The 19,307-nt window shown below is 45.1% G+C and overlaps 1 protein-coding gene across 1 annotated transcript in view; it reads right to left on the reverse strand.

Moving 5' to 3' along the window:
• Positions 1 to 12,403: 12,403 nt before the first annotated feature.
• The window catches only part of PCOLCE2 (procollagen C-endopeptidase enhancer 2), a 402,867-nt gene continuing 395,963 nt past the window's right edge, over positions 12,404 to 19,307 (reverse strand). The window contains exon 9 of the mRNA XM_086943719.1: positions 12,404 to 12,938. Within this exon, the coding sequence (XP_086799845.1) occupies positions 12,808 to 12,938 (131 nt within the window). The 3' untranslated portion in view covers positions 12,404 to 12,807. The remainder of the gene's footprint in view (positions 12,939 to 19,307) is intronic.

Raw genomic sequence — 19,307 nt, forward strand, 5'->3', positions numbered from 1 at the left:
TTTGGACCTGGATCTCCATTTCCAACGTGGGCACCTCTGACCATACCATCGGCATAAATGAAAGTAAAAGCAGCGGACCCAGCGTATAACATGTTGTCCGCGGAAACAACGAGATGCGGGAGCTGCCAGTGTGCACACGCGGTTTTGAGCAGCAGCATATGTTTCCAATTATCAAGCCCGCGTGCGGGCACAATAATTGGAAACATATGCTGCTGCTGCGCGTGATCACAAGCATTAGGCCGTGGGCGTTAAAATGGGTGGTGCAAAAAGAGCCTTGGCCAATTGAGTGCTGTCTTTGTTAAAAAGACGCATGCAAAGGCCAATAGCCCGGGGAAAAACTAAAAGCACACACGCGAGCGTGTGTGACCGTGTGGTCAGCTTTTTAAAGCCCTTACATAAAGTCTTGCAGAGCAGCGCATACACGCTGCGCTAGGCTCGACCTAAAAAGGAGAAGTTCAATAGCAAATTACAGCATGCCATGCCCTTTAAAAAGAAATATATATATATATAAAAATGTTGATGCTGAGAAAGGCAGGAGTTCAACAATAGAGTGGGCGAGGAAAATGAAAATGCCCCTGAGCAGTGAGTGCAAGTGTGGGTAAGGAATAGAGGAGTTAAGTGGGTGAGAGCCATTACAAGGAAAAAAGAAATAAAAAAGCAATAGCCGATCGGGACAGGGAAGGCAATGGAGGAGGATCGAGGGTGGGGGGAGTAAATGAAAATGAGTCAAACCGGAATGCGTGGGGATATAAAAAAAACGTGGCGGGAGCAACATAGAGTGTATAGGGTGGGTTGAGGAAGGAAGCATCAAGAAAAGACATGCAGTTAGATGAAGTCCTACAATAATACGAAAAAAAGTACTTCCTTGAATATGAGCAGGCAAAGGAAATAAGTGATTTAATCAAAAGGATGCAAAGAAACTATGCTCAATAGGAGGGAAATTGCAAGAAAAGGAAACAAAGTTCATCAAAAAAGAATCAATAAAAATTAGAGTAGCAAGTGAGCCATACAATGGTAAGCAATGCGCTCGTCCAAAGCCCAATGTAAGTATTGGCATTGTCCTAAATAGGTCTTCTGTAGGCAAGACCGAAAAATCTGAAACAAAATTTAATGTATGAGAATTTGCTATATGCAGATGTGCATCTATCTGTATGGAAAAAGGGATTTTCTTGTTGTAATTGACAAACATTTCCGTGTTCACAGATCTACCTCAATGTCGTATGCCATTATGCCAAATCCATCTATGAGCAACTTGACTCTTGGTATGCCACCATTACTCTTATAAAAATATGCTCTTGATTCTCTGGCCAAATACATTTTCTGATTAGAACTATTTTGAAAATCCTAATTTGAATTAAAGGAAAAATGGGAAAAGTGACTGGTTTAACTTTGAGAATCAGAATACTTTCTAAGTTAAGCTTCTTTCATGGCCATTTCAGTTATATTACTTAATGGTCTCTTCTCGGACATTCACAACTTGCCCACATACATGGCGAGTTCACAGTTCTGCCTTCTGCTGGACTGATTGCCTTTCTATACATGCATAGTCTGCGTGAACAAAACAAAGCAGTACTGCTTTCTTTGTAAATCAGGCACATTTTGTGAAAGCATAAAATGAATGTTTTTGTGGTTATAGAACCATTCATTTGAAAGTATCCAGTCATCCAAGTCCACACATTAACATATATCTTCCTTGTTTTCCAAATATAACTTTTATCCTGAACATAAACATTTTTTAAGGACAAATAATGCCTTGTCCCTTTACCAAAAGGAGAAACCAGATATACGAATGAAGTTTGTGGTTGCCAACTCTATGATTTCTAAATCTCAAATTTGCAACAGCAAAACAGTATTTTCTAATAGACTATGGGAGGCAGCCTTTATACGGTCTTTGTAGACCTGCGCGCAGCCTTCGATTTGGTCCCAAGATCCAGACTGTGGACCGTGTTGGCGGACATGGGTATCCCTTTTGACATCTTGAACATCTTGATAAGACTGCACCAAGAAAACTATGCACGGGTCAGGTGTGGTAGAAATGGGATGCTCTCAGGAAGATTCCCCGTTGACAGGGGGGTGAGGCAGGGTTGTGTGCTTGCACCTACCCTGTTCTGCCGCTTTGTCAACGGGGTAATCGACCACTTGACTAGGATAACTGACAATGATGCTCCAAAGCTTAACGGCAGCAGGGTGCTCGCTATCATGTTTGCGGACGACACCCTGCTGCTGTCAAAATCCCTGATGGGAATACAACGGGTCTTGGACGGGTTTGAAACCTTTTGTGCTGAGCGAGGACTGGAGATCAATGCCCTGAAAACTAAATATATGATTCTCAGTTCTCCACCTTCAACACGCCCCAATCCCACCATAGGCACACTGAGATTAGAGAGGGTGCACACATTCGAGTATCTAGGGGTGACCATCAATCAAAATCTGACCTGGGATAGACATCGGCCAACATCAAATTAGCGCAGTTAACGGGTGGTGTCTCCAGGATGGCAAACAGATCAACTCACAAACCCCTCGGCCCAGTGCTCCAAATTTATAAAATGCAGGCCCAGGGGGCAGTCACATATGGGGGGAGTTGTGGGGGCATATACCCCCCCAAAACCTGACAACCACTGAGAATAAATTTATCAGGCAGATGGTGGCCTTACCACCAAGCACCCCGCTCTTCCCGCTCAGACTAGACTTGGGCTTAAGAACAATTGAGGAAGAACTGGGATTAAAACCACTAACTTTCTGGCGACGAATTTGGAGTACCCCAGAGCTCATGAGCTACAGGATGGAGTTGCAAGAGATTCTATCTCTACCAAACATAATGAACATTCCCTGGCTAAAATATATAAAAAAGGGTGCCGCTTTCAAGCCGTTTTCTTTGCTGGAACTCTCGCTGGGAATCATTGTCACAGCACGGACATTGCTAACGAGGATTGTGGGCATCAGGATCATTATCCAACCAATCTGGGCCTACTGAGGGGAAAACTGATAACAGCAGCAGCAGGGGCCGGGACTGCGAGATCCAGCATCCCAAGCGCTTCAACAACTCAGCGCAGCTGGTGTCTCTTCCCGCTTCTGCCCCTCCACAGGCTATTTACGGCTCGCGGCCCCCGCTACGCAGGAGCCGCTCGCAAGCCGTTTTCTTTGCTGGAACTCTCGCTGGGAATCATTGTCACAGCACGGACATTGCTAAAGAGGATTGTGGGCATCAGGAGCATTATCCAACCAAGCTGGGCCTACCGAGGGGAAAACTGATAACAGCAGCAGCAGGGGTCGGGACTGCGAGATCCAGCATCCAAGCGCTTCAACAACTCAGCGCAGCTGGTGTCTCTTCCCGCCCCTGCCTCTCCGTAGGCTATTTACGACTCGCGGCCCCCACTACGCGGGAGCCGCTCGCAAGCCGTTTTCTTTGCTGGAACTCTCGCTGGGAATCATTGTCACAGCACGGACATTGCTAACGAGGATTGTGGGCATCAGGAGCATTATCCAACCAAGCTGGGCCTACAGAGGGGAAAACTGATAACAGCAGCAGCAGCGCCGGGGACTGCGAGATCCGGCATCCCAAGCGCTTCAACAACTCAGCGCAGCTGGTGTCTCTTCCCGCCCCTGCCCCTCTACAGGCTATTTACGACTCGCGGCCCCCGCTACACGGGAGCCACTCGCAAGCCGTTTTCTTTGCTGGAACTCTCGCTGGGAATCATTGTCACAGCACGGACATTGCTAACGAGGATTGTGGGCATCAGGAGCATTATCCAACCAAGCTGGGCCTACCGAGGGGAAAACTGATAACAGCAGGGGCCGGGACTGCGAGATCCAGCATCCCAAGCGCTTCAACAACTTAGCGCAGCTGGTGTCTCTTCCCGCCCCTGCCCCCTCCACAGGCTACATTAACACGCCTTATCCCGCGCATCGCGGGACGCGCGCTGGATGGAGCACGGGTGAAGCCCGGGCAAAGGGCGGGCCGTTTGAGGCCGTTCGAGAACGGGAGAGACCGGGACCGGGCCTCCCCCCTTGGTCTCTGATTTTATATAAAATTTTCCTTCTATCTCATCAAACCCTCGGACTATGGCCACAAGAGAGACAAGGAGCAAGAGCACGCTGGCTGCCGGGACGGCAAAAGGTACTCTGGACACTTATTTTGCCAAAGCGGGGTCACTTCTCATAGATGAAATCACCATCCTTGAAAGGCGTATTTCACAAGAAATAGAATGGGTAAAGAGATCCTCTATGGGTCCCATAGCGCATGCAACTACCCCAGAAAAAGATCGGATTGTATAATGTCAGATATTGGGGCCAAGGGGGCCAGTGGTACGCTTGACTTACCTGACCTAACTAACTCCACTTTTCCCAATAGTGACTTTGATATTATTGCCCCTGAAGAGCTTAGCCTATTACCAATACCCCAGCCCCCTCCTTCCCCACCACCTACAGTAAATGTCATCTTGTCTAACACGGATGGCAACACTGCTAGAGTTAACCATCCAACACAGGGAGAAAGGGAAGGAGCTATTCCAAAATGGAAAAGAGGGGCACATAATACTGGGGGGCGAAGGCTAAGGTTGCGAAGCACTACCCCATGGCGGAGGGTAATAAACAAGGTCCAATTAGTAAGGGACCAACCTCTCCACAAAAATACACGGTATTACCTTCCCACACACCCGAACAGACACCTCCTAGCCCAAGTGTAATTGCTGGGGATGAGGAGATTACTCTCTCTGATATCGGCGCTCTTCTAAGGACAATGTTAAACCCTCTAGAAGTACGCCTAACTAAGATTGAAGCCAGTTTAGCGAATATCAAAAAGGCAACGCTATATCTAGCAGACACTTCCAGAAAAGACAATAAACCTGCTAGAGGAGGTGCGGACCTTAGGAACAAGAAGGCTATACCAGTGCCGCCAGCTAAGTAAGCTGGTCCAGCCCCCAAGCCCTCACAAACCCAACAGTCCACACCACACAGGTGACAAATCGAGCAGCAAATCCTAGTCCTCCCGAGAGGCCAGCTGCAGCCGTACAAGGTGAACAGGGCAATGCTAAAAAACATAGGCCAGTTAACTTGCCGGCGGAGGCGAGCCCTTACACAGTTATTCTAGCTGGTGTTCCAGAACTAAAATTATCTTATAAAGAACCTGTTGCAGCACTGAAAAATAAGGTAGTCAACTGGCTCTCCATTAACAGGCCCCTTCCTCAAGGAATATCGAGTGAGGTCCTCATGGTGAGGAGAGTCCCATGGTTGGGTCATACCAGGAAATCAATCAATGGAGATTGTGTCCTAATCAACTTTAGGGATCCCATGACCGTCTCACATATATGTAGATGGTCATACCCTGATCAGGGGACTTCCATCCAGTCCTTATCATTTTTCTATCCATCAACAAGACATGTGCAGGAAGAGGAGGGATGGGAAACAGTCCACAGGAGGGAGGGAAGATGGGGTGACAGAGAAAGAGGGGGGCCCTACCATCTCAGATCTCAGCAGTATGCTTACTTTCCAACTTATAACAGGTTTAGCACCCTGGATATGGTAGACTGACAGAGCGGGACTGGGGGAGGGGAGGCCACAGGTCGATATAGGGCTTATACACCCACACAATGTACAGCTAATTCAAGGAGGAAGGTTCACTGCGAGGAGCAACATATTATCGGAGAGGCAAACATAACGACTGTCAGGTCTCCACTCAGTTCGAACGATGCTATAGTTGTACAAGGGGAAAGGTCCGACATCAACACACCATTGATGATTCAACCTAACATGGGTATTTCTTCCCCTCCACCAACCGCGAGCTTTAAACCCCCCCCCTAAAGATATTATCTTGGAATGTGGCAGGCTTGGGGAACAAACTGAACTGCCCGGATTGGAGCTCTTTCATCGAGGGTAAAGATATATGCCTGTTTCAAGAAACCTGGGCGAGAGAGGATGTCTCCCGCACAGGTTTTGCAGTATTTTCCACTCACACAAAGTGGGGGGCAGGGGGCGTCCTTCGGGAGGTCTTGCAATCTGGGTGGCCGCGGACCTGGGATGCAGGGCCGCTGTTCTTCAACTAGGCACGGAGGACATTCTTGGCGTCTTGCTGGAGTGGCCAAATTCGAACAGACTTGTGTTGGTAAATGTTTATTCCAGGCCAGTAAACATCACACAAGAGTCGCGCACCATTTAGGAACTCTCGGTTGCCCTAAGCGAAATTCCTGAGGGCACTCCCTTCTTGATAGGAGGGGACCTGAATTGTCATTTTGAGCCACTTTCAGGTTTATTGGATGGACTGCCCCCGGAGGAGGACGCAGTATGGTCCGTACCTCCATCGGAAGCGCCCGCCCCTAGAGCCTGGACCCCTCTGGCTGTCCAAATTACATCCCTAATTTTGAAACATGGTGTCTGTACATATAACAGAGCGGTTAGGGAGTCAAGACTTGACTATATTCTGGTACCACTTGCCTCGTGGTCACTTATTAGTGACTTCCGGGTGATACCCAGGGAGGATAGTGACCATAACGCACTGGAACTGGAATATGCCCATCCTGGTCTATAGGATGGGGAGGAGGCAGAGGCTTCCGCGAAAGGGCTTGTTTTAACGAACAACAGATGGAGAGTAAGATGGGAGAAGCTAGCCTCCAACCCAGAGAAGATCTCTGGGTTATACGCCCGGGTTACCCCCATACTCGAAAAAGTCTGTGTAATAATGGAGCAAGCCAGCACTCAGGGCACAAATAAACAGCTGTGGCTGCTGCACGAGGACCTAATTAAGTCTGTGTCTGAAATTCTTTTCTCAACTGTCAAAAGGGCTAGTGGCTGTCCCATTCGCCTCTCCTGGTATAATGCTGCATGCCGCAAGGCAAAATATGATCTGTTGACTTCAATCAAGGAAGGCAAGGAGAGAGTTGAGATTAGGGCCAGGAGAATGGTCTACAAGCGCCTGATTGCCCATGCCAAGAGTGAATGGGAGTATGAAAAATGGGAAAACCTCACCACCTCCCTAGCTTTCAGAGACTCTCGCAAATGTTGGCGTATTGTCAATACAGGGTCTGAGGAGTTAGCCTCGGCAATAGAACCCAACATCTCAGCCAAGGCATGGCAAGTCCACTTCCAGTCCCTATACAGGGTAGATGACGGGTACATAATCAACCCCATACTGACCATCAGCAACCTCCCGGAAGGGGTTCCATTTACAGAAACGGAGGTCCGAGTGGCCATCGCAGGGCTGGACACAGGCAAGGCACCTGGCTTGGATGATCTACCGGGCGACTTATTCAAACAAGAGCCGGATGTTTGGGCACCCTATCTAACGACGATATACAACGCTGTTTTGAGGGGCATGGAGGTGCCCGGTACTTGGCTGGGCGCAGAGATTGTTCCAATATATAAAAAGGGATTGCCTCTGCTCCCAGCCAACTATTTACCCATAAGTCTTATCGATGTTCCTCAGAAGATATTTGGTGGACTGATACTCGATCGCCTCCAAAATTGGATTGAGGAATCCGCAATCCTGAGTCCCTATCAAGCTGGGTTCAGAAGGGGGGGTTTCAAATACGGATCAGATCTTCCGTTTGAATCTCTTGTACTGGAAGACTGCGATAATAGAGGGCGGCAGCTTGTACACGGTTTTCGTGGATTTGCGAGCAGCCTTCGATCTAGTGCCAAGAGATAAACTATGGACCGTCCTAATGGACTTAGGGATCCCGGCTGATATCCTGTCAATTCTGACAAGATTACACATGGGGAACTTTTCCAGGGTCAGGTGCGGTAGAGGTGGGGCACTCTCGGGAAGATTCCCCATTGACAGGGGGGTAAGACAGGGTTGTGTGCTTGCACCGACCCTGTTCTGCCTCTTTGTCAACGGGGTAATCGACCACCTGAATGGGTTGAGTGATATAGACGCTCCTAAGCTCAACGGCAGCAGGGTGCCCGCTATTATGTTTGCGGACGACACCCTGCTGTTGTCCAAATCCCCCATGGGCATACATTGGGTGCTGGGCGGGTTCTCGACTTTTTGTGTGGAGCGCGGGTTGGAGATCAATGCCCTGAAAACCAAATACATGATCCTCAACCCGCCCTCCTCAACTCGCCTGAATCCCACCATAGGACCTACTAGACTTGAGAGGGTTCTCACTTTCGAATATCTGGGGGTAACTATCAATCAGAACATGACTTGGTACCCGCATCGACCTAAGGCAAACATGAAACTGGTTCAGCTAATGGGTGGTATCTGCAGGATGGCAAGTGGGTCGACTTATAAGCCTTTTGGTCCCCTCCTCCAAATTTATAAAATGCAGGCGAGAGGGGCAGTCACCTATGGTGGAGAATTATGGGGTCATACAGCTTTACCATCTAGTACCCCACTGCTCCCGCTGAGATTAGATTTGGGCCTTACACCTATCACAGAAGAGCTGGGACTAAAACCTATAACTTTTTGGCGTAAAATCTGGAGCACGCCAGAACTATCTAACTATAGGGCTGAGCTCGAAGAGATCTTACGCTTACCTAATGCCGCACAAATCCCATGGTTGAGATACATCAAACAAACATTTGAGACACTAGGAAGACCAGAACTGTGGCTCGATCCAGGAAATGCATGTTGCAGGATCTCACGCAAATCAAATTCGAGGGACTTCTACGAGCACAAGTTACGCGTCTCAATCGAGAGCACAAGCGAGGGGTCTTTAACAAATCTGTTCATCAAATTCAAAGACTCATACCACCTAGAGCTTGTTCTCGATGATATCAGCCCTGTTATCACCATGAAATTATTTATGCAGTGGCGATATGGCACTCTTCCTCTCAGGGCATTCATGGATCGCTGGGCCAAGTCCCAGCCCTCAACGCAGTGCCCAGCATGTTCACATCCCTGTGAAAATGACTTGCATATTATATTTTTCTGTACAGCCTACCAAAGATCCAGGAAATATTGGCTTGTCCCACTCCTCAAAAATCTTGGTGTCAGGCACCATCTCCCAGTGAACAGAATATTAAAGACAGAATTATCTTCCCCAATTGTGTTTGCAGTGGCAAAATTTTTAACAGCAATGTGGCACATCTTTAATCGCTACATTAAGTCAGATACAGGACAATGAATTGCTCTTGATGATTTTTAAATCTATTGTATTGTGGCTGATTTTAAACAAATTAACTGTATTGTTTTTAATTCCCTTATACTGTGTATTCGTTTTAATTGTCTTAAACTGCTGTATTCTTTCATGGTCTAAAATGATCGAAATAAAGATTAAGGGCCAGATGTAGGTAAATGTCATTTACCGATTTTTAAATACCGAATTTTACCGATTCGGTATTCAAAAATGGGTAATGACATGTAGGGAAAAATCCGGTATTTTTTACCTAATCGGTAAGATTCGGTATTTACCGATTCGGTAAATACCGAATCGGTATTTGCTATTGAATCCTATGGGCCTTGAAGCCCAAAGGATTCAATAGTAAATACCGATTCGGTATTTACCGAATCGGTAAAAATACCGAATTGCTAAGGGGGACAGGGTGTCACTTTGACACCCTGTTGCACCCCTGTAACTGGCTTTTGCGCCATGTGGCACACAGACATGCCCTTAGGGCATGTCTGTGTGCCACATGGCACAGGTGTACATGCACAGATGTGCATGTACACATGAATTCGTAATTTACCATGCAATTGTATTGCATGGTAAATACCGAATTCTTAATGCCCTGTAGCACTGTTAGACATGCTACCTACATCTCAAATTACATATTCGGTATTTTTACCAAATGGTAAATTTACCGAATCGGTACAATTTACAGAATCGGTAAATTTACCGATTCTGTAATTTTACCGATTCGGTAAAAATACCGATTCGGTAAAATTACCGAATATGTCCATTTTTGGTGCCCCTACATCTCCATAGCCCTTTACCGGTCGGAAACGGCCGAAAATCGGTATTTTCGGCCGATTCCGATCGGTAAAGGGCTACCTACATCTGGCCCTAAATGATGATAAAAAAGACAAGTGAGAGTCTGGGAAGGCCGGAACTGTGGTAGGACCGAGCAAATGCTTGTAGTAAGGTTTCGCACAAATCTTTATCACAGGACTACTATGATTTTAGAATAACATCGTCACTACAGAATCCACGTCTGGGGTCTTTAACTCACTTATTCATTAAATCTAAAGACTCATACCACCGGGAACTCGTCCTTGATACAATTAGCCCTGTCCTGACAAGAAAATTATTCTTACAGTGGAGGTACGGCACACTCCCTCTTAGAGCATTCAGCAGTACCTGGTTCCAGCCCCCCACCCCAGAGCTATGCCCAGCATGCTCGTACCATCAGGAAAATGATTTGCATGTCAAATTCTTCTGCAATGCTTACCATAAATCCAAAAAGTACTGACTCGTTCCCCTTCTCAAAAACTTGGGGTTTAGGCACTACTTGCCCGCTTATAGAATACTAAAGACGGACGTATCTCCCCCGATTGTGTTTGCGGTAAACAAATTCTTAACTGCGATGTGGCATATACGCACCCGCTGCATGCACTTTGACATAGACTCGGTATAAGTCTTAAAACAATTCCATGTTTTGTTGACTTTTAACTGAAACACAGTGCATTCAATCTTCGCTATTTTAAATCTGATTTCTGATTTATGATAGGCAAACCACTGTAACTGCATGATTGTCTATATTAGGAAGAAAATTGTAATGTCATTTGTTTTAATTATTTTTGAATGATTTTGTAATATCCAAGTGCACTCTTTTAAATTTGGGATGTAATCTTTTATGATCTATTCGATCGAAATAAAGAATAAAATAAATAAATAAATAAATAAATAGACTATGCCACTTTTGTGATTCAGAATAAAGTTTCTGATGCGTAAAAAGTGCTTTAAGGCTTATCCTGAATCGAAAATAGGAGGGGGGCATGAAATTGCGAATTCAATTGAGGTGTATAAATGGTTCATGACTGCAATGACGGATGCAAACCATTGAACTCATGGAAACTTTTCACAAATGGGAATCTGCCCCCATTGAACATCTTAGTCTCTGAGAATTAGGTCAGGCCGCCTCGGGTAAAATGGCCAGTAGACCAGTGGAGCACCAGGTTCCTTTAAGGAACAGGGGCTGTTTTAAGACATTATGGAACACATGCATCAACGAAAAAAACGGTTGCAAATAGGCAGATTCACAGAAGCAGCCCCTTTGTGGCCGGTATTTTTGCATTTGGGATGCACCATCCCAAATGCAAAAATTGCAATTCAAGGAATCGTAAAATTTGCGATTACTTAAATTGCAATTGCATTTAAGGAATCGCAAATTATGATTCCTTGAATACAATTCATTAACCAAAATAAATTAGCGATTTCGCAAATAGGAATTGCAAATTACAGTCAATCTCAATTTCATGGTAATTTGCGAAATGTTTGAAAAATGCACTAAAGTGCATTTTTCAAAGTCTCATGTTACAAGCACACATGCCCTTGGGGTATGTGTGTGCGCAACATGTGGTAAAATGGAAATTTCAGGGATGCAACGGGGTGTCCTTTTGGCACCCTTGAAATGCATGCAAAATTTGTGAGTACCTATTGGGTACTTGCAAATTGCGCATGCAATTACCATTCACTCTTTTGGGCCTCTAGGCCCATAGGAATGAATGGGAAGCCATTCTTTAATTGCGAGTTGCATTTTTCGAATCGCAATTAAGGAATGTGTAGGAATCGCATTTTTTTTGCGATCCTACATGCATAGGCAATTGCGATTCCATAATTGCGATTTCTCAAAATTCGCAATTATTGAATCACAATTGCCTATTTTGATGCATGTGCACCTGGGTTCATATTTGGAATACAGAATGCAAAGATAGTAATCTGCTGTTCTTTTCAGATCACAACCCCTGTATTCGTAGCCAGTTATTGGGGGTCACAAACAGTGACCTAGCTAATTGATATTTGTTGGGCAAGTCACTGTTTCTGTGACCCCACCCGATAGGACATTTTGTAATGCAACATGTTAGCGCATAGGTCACATCACATGATTTACAGACAGGTAGCAGAAAGTCAGTGCGCAATTTGCCCCCAATATTTGTGATCCGTCTGTAAGTACATCATGCCCTATGTGTCTTGCAACTCCATCCTATTTTCTACATCAATCAATCAATCAATCAAAGCATTTATAAAGCGCACTACTCACCCGGAGGGTCTCAAGGCGCTAGGGGAGGGGGGGGGGGGGGTCCGGCACTGCTCGAACAGCCAGGTCTTGAGCTGCTTCCTGAAGGCGAGGTAGTCCTGGGTCAGGCGGAGGTGGGTCGGGAGGGAGTTCCAAGTCACTTCCCCGATCCCATGTTGCCCTGCAGACCGCAATAATCCACCTAGACACAACCCTGAAGGCAGGCATTCCGAAGCATCTCTACTTTGTAGATGACCGTGTCCCAATGTAGTTCTCAATGGCCAGTGCACACAGTTTTAAATATATTTTATTAAGCAGAGAATAAATGGAAAAAGAAACACTATATAAAAAAACTCAGTTGAACAAAATACTTAGACAGATAAAACATTTATATTATTATAAATATTGCACGAGAAAATCCTCATATTTTACACAAATATATAGGCCATTTCTATAAATCCAACTTTTTTAGACAAATTTAAATTAACAGCTTGAGTAGTCAGAATTTTGTTCAGTTCAGCTTAAGGGATCGTGAAGCATGTAAAGGCAGGTAACATCCAGTAGGTCTCATTGAGAGTAACCAGTAGTTTAGCAGGAAAGGGCTGATCCCAATAGCTTCTTCCCTGTGCTTTTGTGCTTGAAGAATTCAATTGCTTTGGAGTGAAGATTTTTCTGATGGATCACAGTCAGGTTCTAACATCGCCTGTTCTTCAAGGAATTTAAGATCTTCTGGTTCTTGGTCTTGAAACTTAGCACAAAGCTATTAGGTAGAATCTTTGCTCTCCCATCTTCCTCCACTTGTCCCATAAAAATATAATTTAAACCTGTGGAAAGAAAAATGTTGCATTAAGAAATATATAAGATACTTTACAAAACTGTAGACATCCTGGGGTTGTTGTTGTTGCGTATATGCAGAAGCTAAAAAGAGAGCTAGGTCTGCATTTATAGGTAGATGTGGTGTTCTGTATCTTGCTGTAGAACAAGGCATGAGAATCTTAGATAGATTACAGGACACTGCAGAGGAATGTAGCCGCTCACCACCATTTACTGTTAGCATTTGTTTGTTCTTTTAAAAGTTAATACGTGTGGTGGCCCTAAACGTTTGCTAATTGTGCTTTTTCACTTTAGCTCCTCCTGCCTATGATTAGTACCAAGTATCTACTGCTGAGGATTAATTGGGTATGGTTTTTTTCCTATTGTAGATTAAGATTACTGCAGCAAAATCGTGCTGAAACGTGTCACCTGTTGACTGGTAAATGTGTCTTGCTTACTGGATATCAAAACGTAGCAGCACATAGTGAGTGCTAATGCACTAACTCTAGTGAGATCAAATTTCTTGTCCTACAGGGATACAGATTTCGTAAGGGATCTTTTGTCTAGTACATAATTTTTAGGTCGAGCCTACAGCATTGCTTTAGCAATGCTTGTTTGGAGAGATTATAGTAAGGCTTTCAAAAGACTACCCAAACTGCGGATTAGGTACATGTGAGCCAGGCATGTGCACATCGCCAGCCACATCACACACCATTTGTCTGAGCCTCGGTATCAGACTTCAAAGGAAGCCACACCCCCTACTGCCCTACGCCACGCAATGCCGAGAGCTTGTTCCATTTGTGTTCATGCCGTCCACAACAGCTCCTACCACGGCACACTGATTCATGTTTATGGGCTCCATTGCCTTTCCCTTGCTGCAGCCTCCAAAGTCCTTGAATTCTCACTACACCGCTGCTGCAGGTTATGCCCGGGTGCGGCACCACATGATTTAGCACAGCGCTCTCTTTCTTCATATCCCCTTCTTCCCCCATGCCGATCTCTTCCTCTCCCTGTTATTCCCATGTTTTTAATCATTGATTGTCTTTACCTGCAACTTTAAATCAGGGCTGCGCCCCTCCCCCATATGCCTGCAGGGATACTTAATCTCCCTGTGGTGATCCCCGAGGGCGAGGTCAACAGTCCCTGCCCAGTGGTGTAAAAACTCGGCTGTGTCTCTCCCCTTCAGGCAAGTACGAGAACCATTCATTGTTTTGAATAACCCGATAAAGAGACTGTGCATACTCGTATGAGTTAACAAAACACACCCATCCCCTTTCTACACATGCAGCTTTCCAACAGAAGCCCAGGCCACCTGGGTCTTCTCACCCTAAGATTGTGATTCTTAGTTTCATTGTGAGGCGCACAATGCATAAAACAGAGCCAGACAGCTACCCTCTAAGCACTTCACAGCCGCATATATTATTAACTAGCTTACCCGTTGCACGTTGCTGCGATCTCAGAAGAAAGGCAATTTAAGGAAACTTGTTATGATAACATTCAATTTACATTGTGTCATGTTTATTGAAACGTATTCATTTTAATATGGAAAACATTTTAAAGTGTTGTTTTAATTCTGTTTATTTATTCGAGTGCTTGTGGATACACGGTATTTTTTGTTTTTCCGTCTGATGCGTACACGAATAAATCAGAAGGTTTTCCAACGCGTGAGCTGGCCACATACAGTTGTGCATGTGAGAAGCACGGATTCTCCAAATGTAGTCCACACACTTGCAGCGATTGTCCTTGTGCTTTGTTGATGGTCATTGCAAAAGCGAGTTGCACCGGAAACTGTAAATGTTCAGTATTGGAAGGATTATGAGGGCCCTGGGGGGGCCGGGGGCCGATATTTTAATTTGTAATTTTTTTTTGCCATAAACCTTCCCGGGAATGTACTCAACAACTTTTAACAATGTTTTTTTGTTGTTGCCAGAAACCTTCGCGGGAGTGTACTCAATAACTTCCCAAAGTTTCATGCCGATCGAATGAATGGTGTAGAACTGCATAAAGGACAAACAGACAGACATACCTTCGATTTTAAATATATAGATACACTTAACCAAATTATGTGTTATGTGACGTTTTGTTGCTAAATGTTCCAAATTTGAAAAAAGTGATAGGAATTGGTGTCCTTTGTTTATTATATACACTTTCTGTTGCCACTTTCCAAGCACTCACATAAGGACTTTGTAAATAAGTACAGCTGACTCCGAATTGGGGTTTCAGTCTTCTGCAAGAGACGGGGCTTGGCTCTCCAATGTGGCGTGATTTTGTTCCAGTGTGAACAGAGGATTGGCAATCCTTTTCTCTATTGTTCCTCGTTGAACGTCTGGTTATCCTCTGCATCATGTCTTTCACTATCCATGGAGTGCATCACAGCTGCGACCGAACTGGCAATGCCCCAACTACTTCATTCTTACCTTGAATGTGTGACTCAACTTGGTTGTACATTTCTTATAATCTCACATGTCTCCTAATCCAACAGCAACTGCTATTTGCAATCACGTAGTCCTTATTTTACAATCGAGCACTCCATAAGAATGTAAAAGTTTTACAGAGCGTTTTCTTTAATTCCATTCACTATCTCACTCAGCTCACAATTTACGTAATATAGTGGTGTTAAATCTCCCCAAGGGCATTAGTGCCAGCTTACATTACACCACATCCGTTCCATTGATTTATAACTTTAAAAATAGAGCTTTGTTGTAACTCAGCTGAAATGCAACAGCCACAGCTAATTATTGAAGTCACCTAATTGTAATGTTTCTCTGATTTCTTTTGCCAAACTTTCTTTTCCTGTAAGCCATCTGCCCAACACACACATCCCCTCAACCCTTATATCCCATTCACCTTTTTTTTTATACGGTGCAAAATCAGCTCCACGCCATTGGAGCAATTTGCATAAGTACCGGATTACAACACACTAAGGGGCATATTACCAAGGGGGGGGCGATAGGCAATTATCGCCGATTTAGCGGCCGTTAAGCGGCGATAATTCTATCACTCTATTAGCAAGCTGTCGCTAACTGATGTTAGCGACAGCTTTTAGGCGATAGCGAGTGGTTTGGGGCCCGCTTTTCATGTCAGCGATATTTATCGCTAATGACATGCAAAGTGGGAGTACCCAACCTGTTAGCGACTGAAAGCAGTCGCTAACGTCGCTATCGCCTATTAGCAAGGCAGGCGTAGCGATGGAAATGTTTCCGCTATCGCCAAAACTAACGCCTGCTCAGACCAGTTCTTAGCCATGTTATCCAATGGGAGGTGGATAACATGGCTAAGAGCATTTCGTCGCTTATGCGTGAATATCACTGTATTCTCAGCGATATTCACGCATTTCGCTACTATCGCTGGATATTTTAGCACAATGGAGAAAAACGTTCCTAATAGCATGTTTTCTCCGCTAACATATCCAGAGATAGGCAGCGATAAAAAAAATCGCCGCTAAGCCTATTTAGAGATAAATATTGCTACTTGTTGGTAATATGCCCCTTGGTCACTTACATTTATCCATGTATTTAACAGCACTGCCGAAGGCCATTTTCGTAAACAACGTCCTTCTCCTATCAGTATGTAAATTGGATTCGAGTACCCTCAAACATAAACCCATATCGTTTGCAGTACAAGGGGAAGCAGGAAAAAAAATGCAGCTTTGTTCTTAGCTGAAACGTGACGGACACAAATAATAATTAAATAAACCTTTTCATTTAATTTTTCCAATTTCAGCAAGGGAAGCTATAAAATATTTTTAGGAAACTTCAGGCAATTACATTACGAGATTTGAAAATCGAGTCAATGGACAAATGTGAAAATGTACACCACACCAAACAAAAGACATGCACCAAATGTCTCATGTCATGGCGAGCTTTGCTGGCAAGAGTTTTTGCTGGAATACATTTAGGTGGAGATTCTTTTTTTGAGGAACTATATTAAGTGCTTTAAGCTATTGGAAATCATATTACTGCCCTAGCATCCGGGACATTTTACATTGGGACATCATTTCACCTAAACTTTTGAGGGCAGGGACTAAAACTTTGCACATCATATTTGACACAGCTATATGGTGTATTTTTGAAAAGGGGTGGGGAGATTGGATGTACACTAATAAATAGAAGAGCATTAGTCCACGGACACCATCATATAAACTCTACACACGTAGCAACTGATAGGCAGGTATGGATTTGCAATGCAATAGGTCTAGCATTATAAAAGTTTGAGCAGTTGGCATTGCTAATAATAATGCAACACTGGCACCTGCCTGCCTCAAACTAACTGCACAACATAAAACAGACCACAGTTCTTCAAATCAGCTACAATACCTGAAACTGATCACAGTACGTGAAACTAACTGCAGTACGATATCTGACACTGACCACAACCCTTGAAACAAGCATATGTGGTACTGAGTGGTATTCTGCTGAGTGTAGTTATGTTGTATTAAGTAGAGTGTAAATATGTGTTGTGTAATTATGTGGTATTGAGTGTTATGATGTGGAGAGTATTTATGTTGCATTGATTAGTGTGTAAATATGTGGTTTGTAATTGTATGGTACTGAGTGGTATGGGGGGTGTATTTATGTTGCATTGAGTAGAGTACATAACTACACTGTTAGACCTAGCACCATTAACGTGGGTCTCCCTTCCATTTTTCGCTGTTGTCTCCTCTGTTTTTGCTGGTATTGCTCTGGGCGCTGTGACACTGCCATTCAGTGCCACAGCGCAAATGCTCCCGGTGTAAATATGACTGTAAATTGGTATATCCTTGATTGGCTTATTTGGTTTACCTGTTAGTTCCTAGTAGTGTGGCCTGTGTGTGCCCAGGGCTGGTTACCCAAATGCTGCTGGTGGTCCTGCAGCACTGGTTTGCGCCACTCACAGAAGTAGCTTGTAAAGTGTACCTCAGACCTGCCATTGCAGTGTCTGCGCGCAGTCCAGAACTGCCATCTTGGCTGTGAAGTGCCCACACTTCTCAGCCCCTGACCCTTCCCTTAGCCTCATGTCAGTCACCCCTATGGTAGGTGCATTGTGTACATAAGGTAGGACATGGCTTGATATGTGTAGCATGTCCTGGTAGTGAATCCCCCTCCATTTTGTTTTTCACTGCTGCAAGGCTACCTGTTCTCCATAGGCTAGAATGGGCAGGCTGGCTATTACATCTTATAGTCCTATCTGACTCAGGGAACATGGTAGAAATTCAAAATTAGTTTGCCTGCGCTTTCAGAAAGTAGGTCTTTTCTTGCCTAAGCCTCCAGTGTGCTCGGCTGTTATGTGTATTGGCTGTCTGGGTTTAGAAGGGCAAGGCAGGCTGAGTCAGACCTGGGTTGAATAGAGAGATCTGCATTGAGTACTGGGGAGGGGTAGCTCCTTGTCCTGAATAGGGCTGTGCCTCGCAAGATGAATGCTGGCTCCACCTCCTACTGTGCGTCTGATGGCAGACCCCCTCTTTCTGAAAGGAAGGATGCAGCCTGGTAAACAAAGTGCTCCAGGCCTGAGCAGAACTGATTCTGGCTGGGTTCAGTGACTAGAGAATTCTGAGAACAAAGACTTTAGGGGTATAAATATCTGTGCCCAAACCCGCTGATTTTTGTATTGCTCCTGGATGTAAGGAGGAACCTCTGTCCGTGTTACTGAAGGAATCTGCAGGAGAGGACTGTCCTTGTGCTTGTGTGCTGTTTCTTGGATTGGCCTGCAGTAATTCCCCTTGGACTTGGAAGAAGAGGGAAAAGGACTCTGAGAGACTTTTATCTTTGCTAAGCAATCACCCAAGGGCTAAAAGAGAGCTAGCCTCCTGTTGGAGTCACAGGTCCACCTGACTCCCACCACCAGCATCCTGATTCCTCCCAGCGAGGATTTCTATCTGCAGGTGAGGCCCCTGTGAGTTCCAGCGCCTCTAGTTCTACTACAGAGAAAAGAGAGCTGAAAATCGTCACTAACGCCGTTTGCGAGCCTCTGCAGCTGAAGAGCGTAAGAAAAATCCATGCGCTACTGCCGCCGGGCGCTCGCCAACCAAAGATCATCGCATCGCACGCTTGTGGGCCCCAAAGTGTTTGCTAACCCCAGAGATCATTGCATCGCACGTTTGCGGGTTTTTTGAAGGCTCGCTGACCCCGGATCATCGCTTTGAGATCATCGCAGCGCGGACGCCGAACGTCTGCCATTTGCCTCGCAACGCACCCGGATCGACACTCCCTCGCAGAGCGCCATTTTCTTTCATTGCAACAAGATCGCACATGCAACAGGATAAGCGCATCATCCTCCCTTGCAGCAAGGATTCAACTCATTGCTGGCCTAACGTGAAGAAATCTGTCGCTTTGTACCGCACGCACCCGCAGCTCGGCGCATCATCCTCCCTTGCAGCAAGGATTCAATGCATCGCCGGCCTA

Source organism: Lissotriton vulgaris, chromosome 11, assembly GCF_964263255.1.
Source record: "Lissotriton vulgaris chromosome 11, aLisVul1.2, whole genome shotgun sequence".
NCBI lineage: Eukaryota > Metazoa > Chordata > Amphibia > Caudata > Salamandridae > Lissotriton > Lissotriton vulgaris.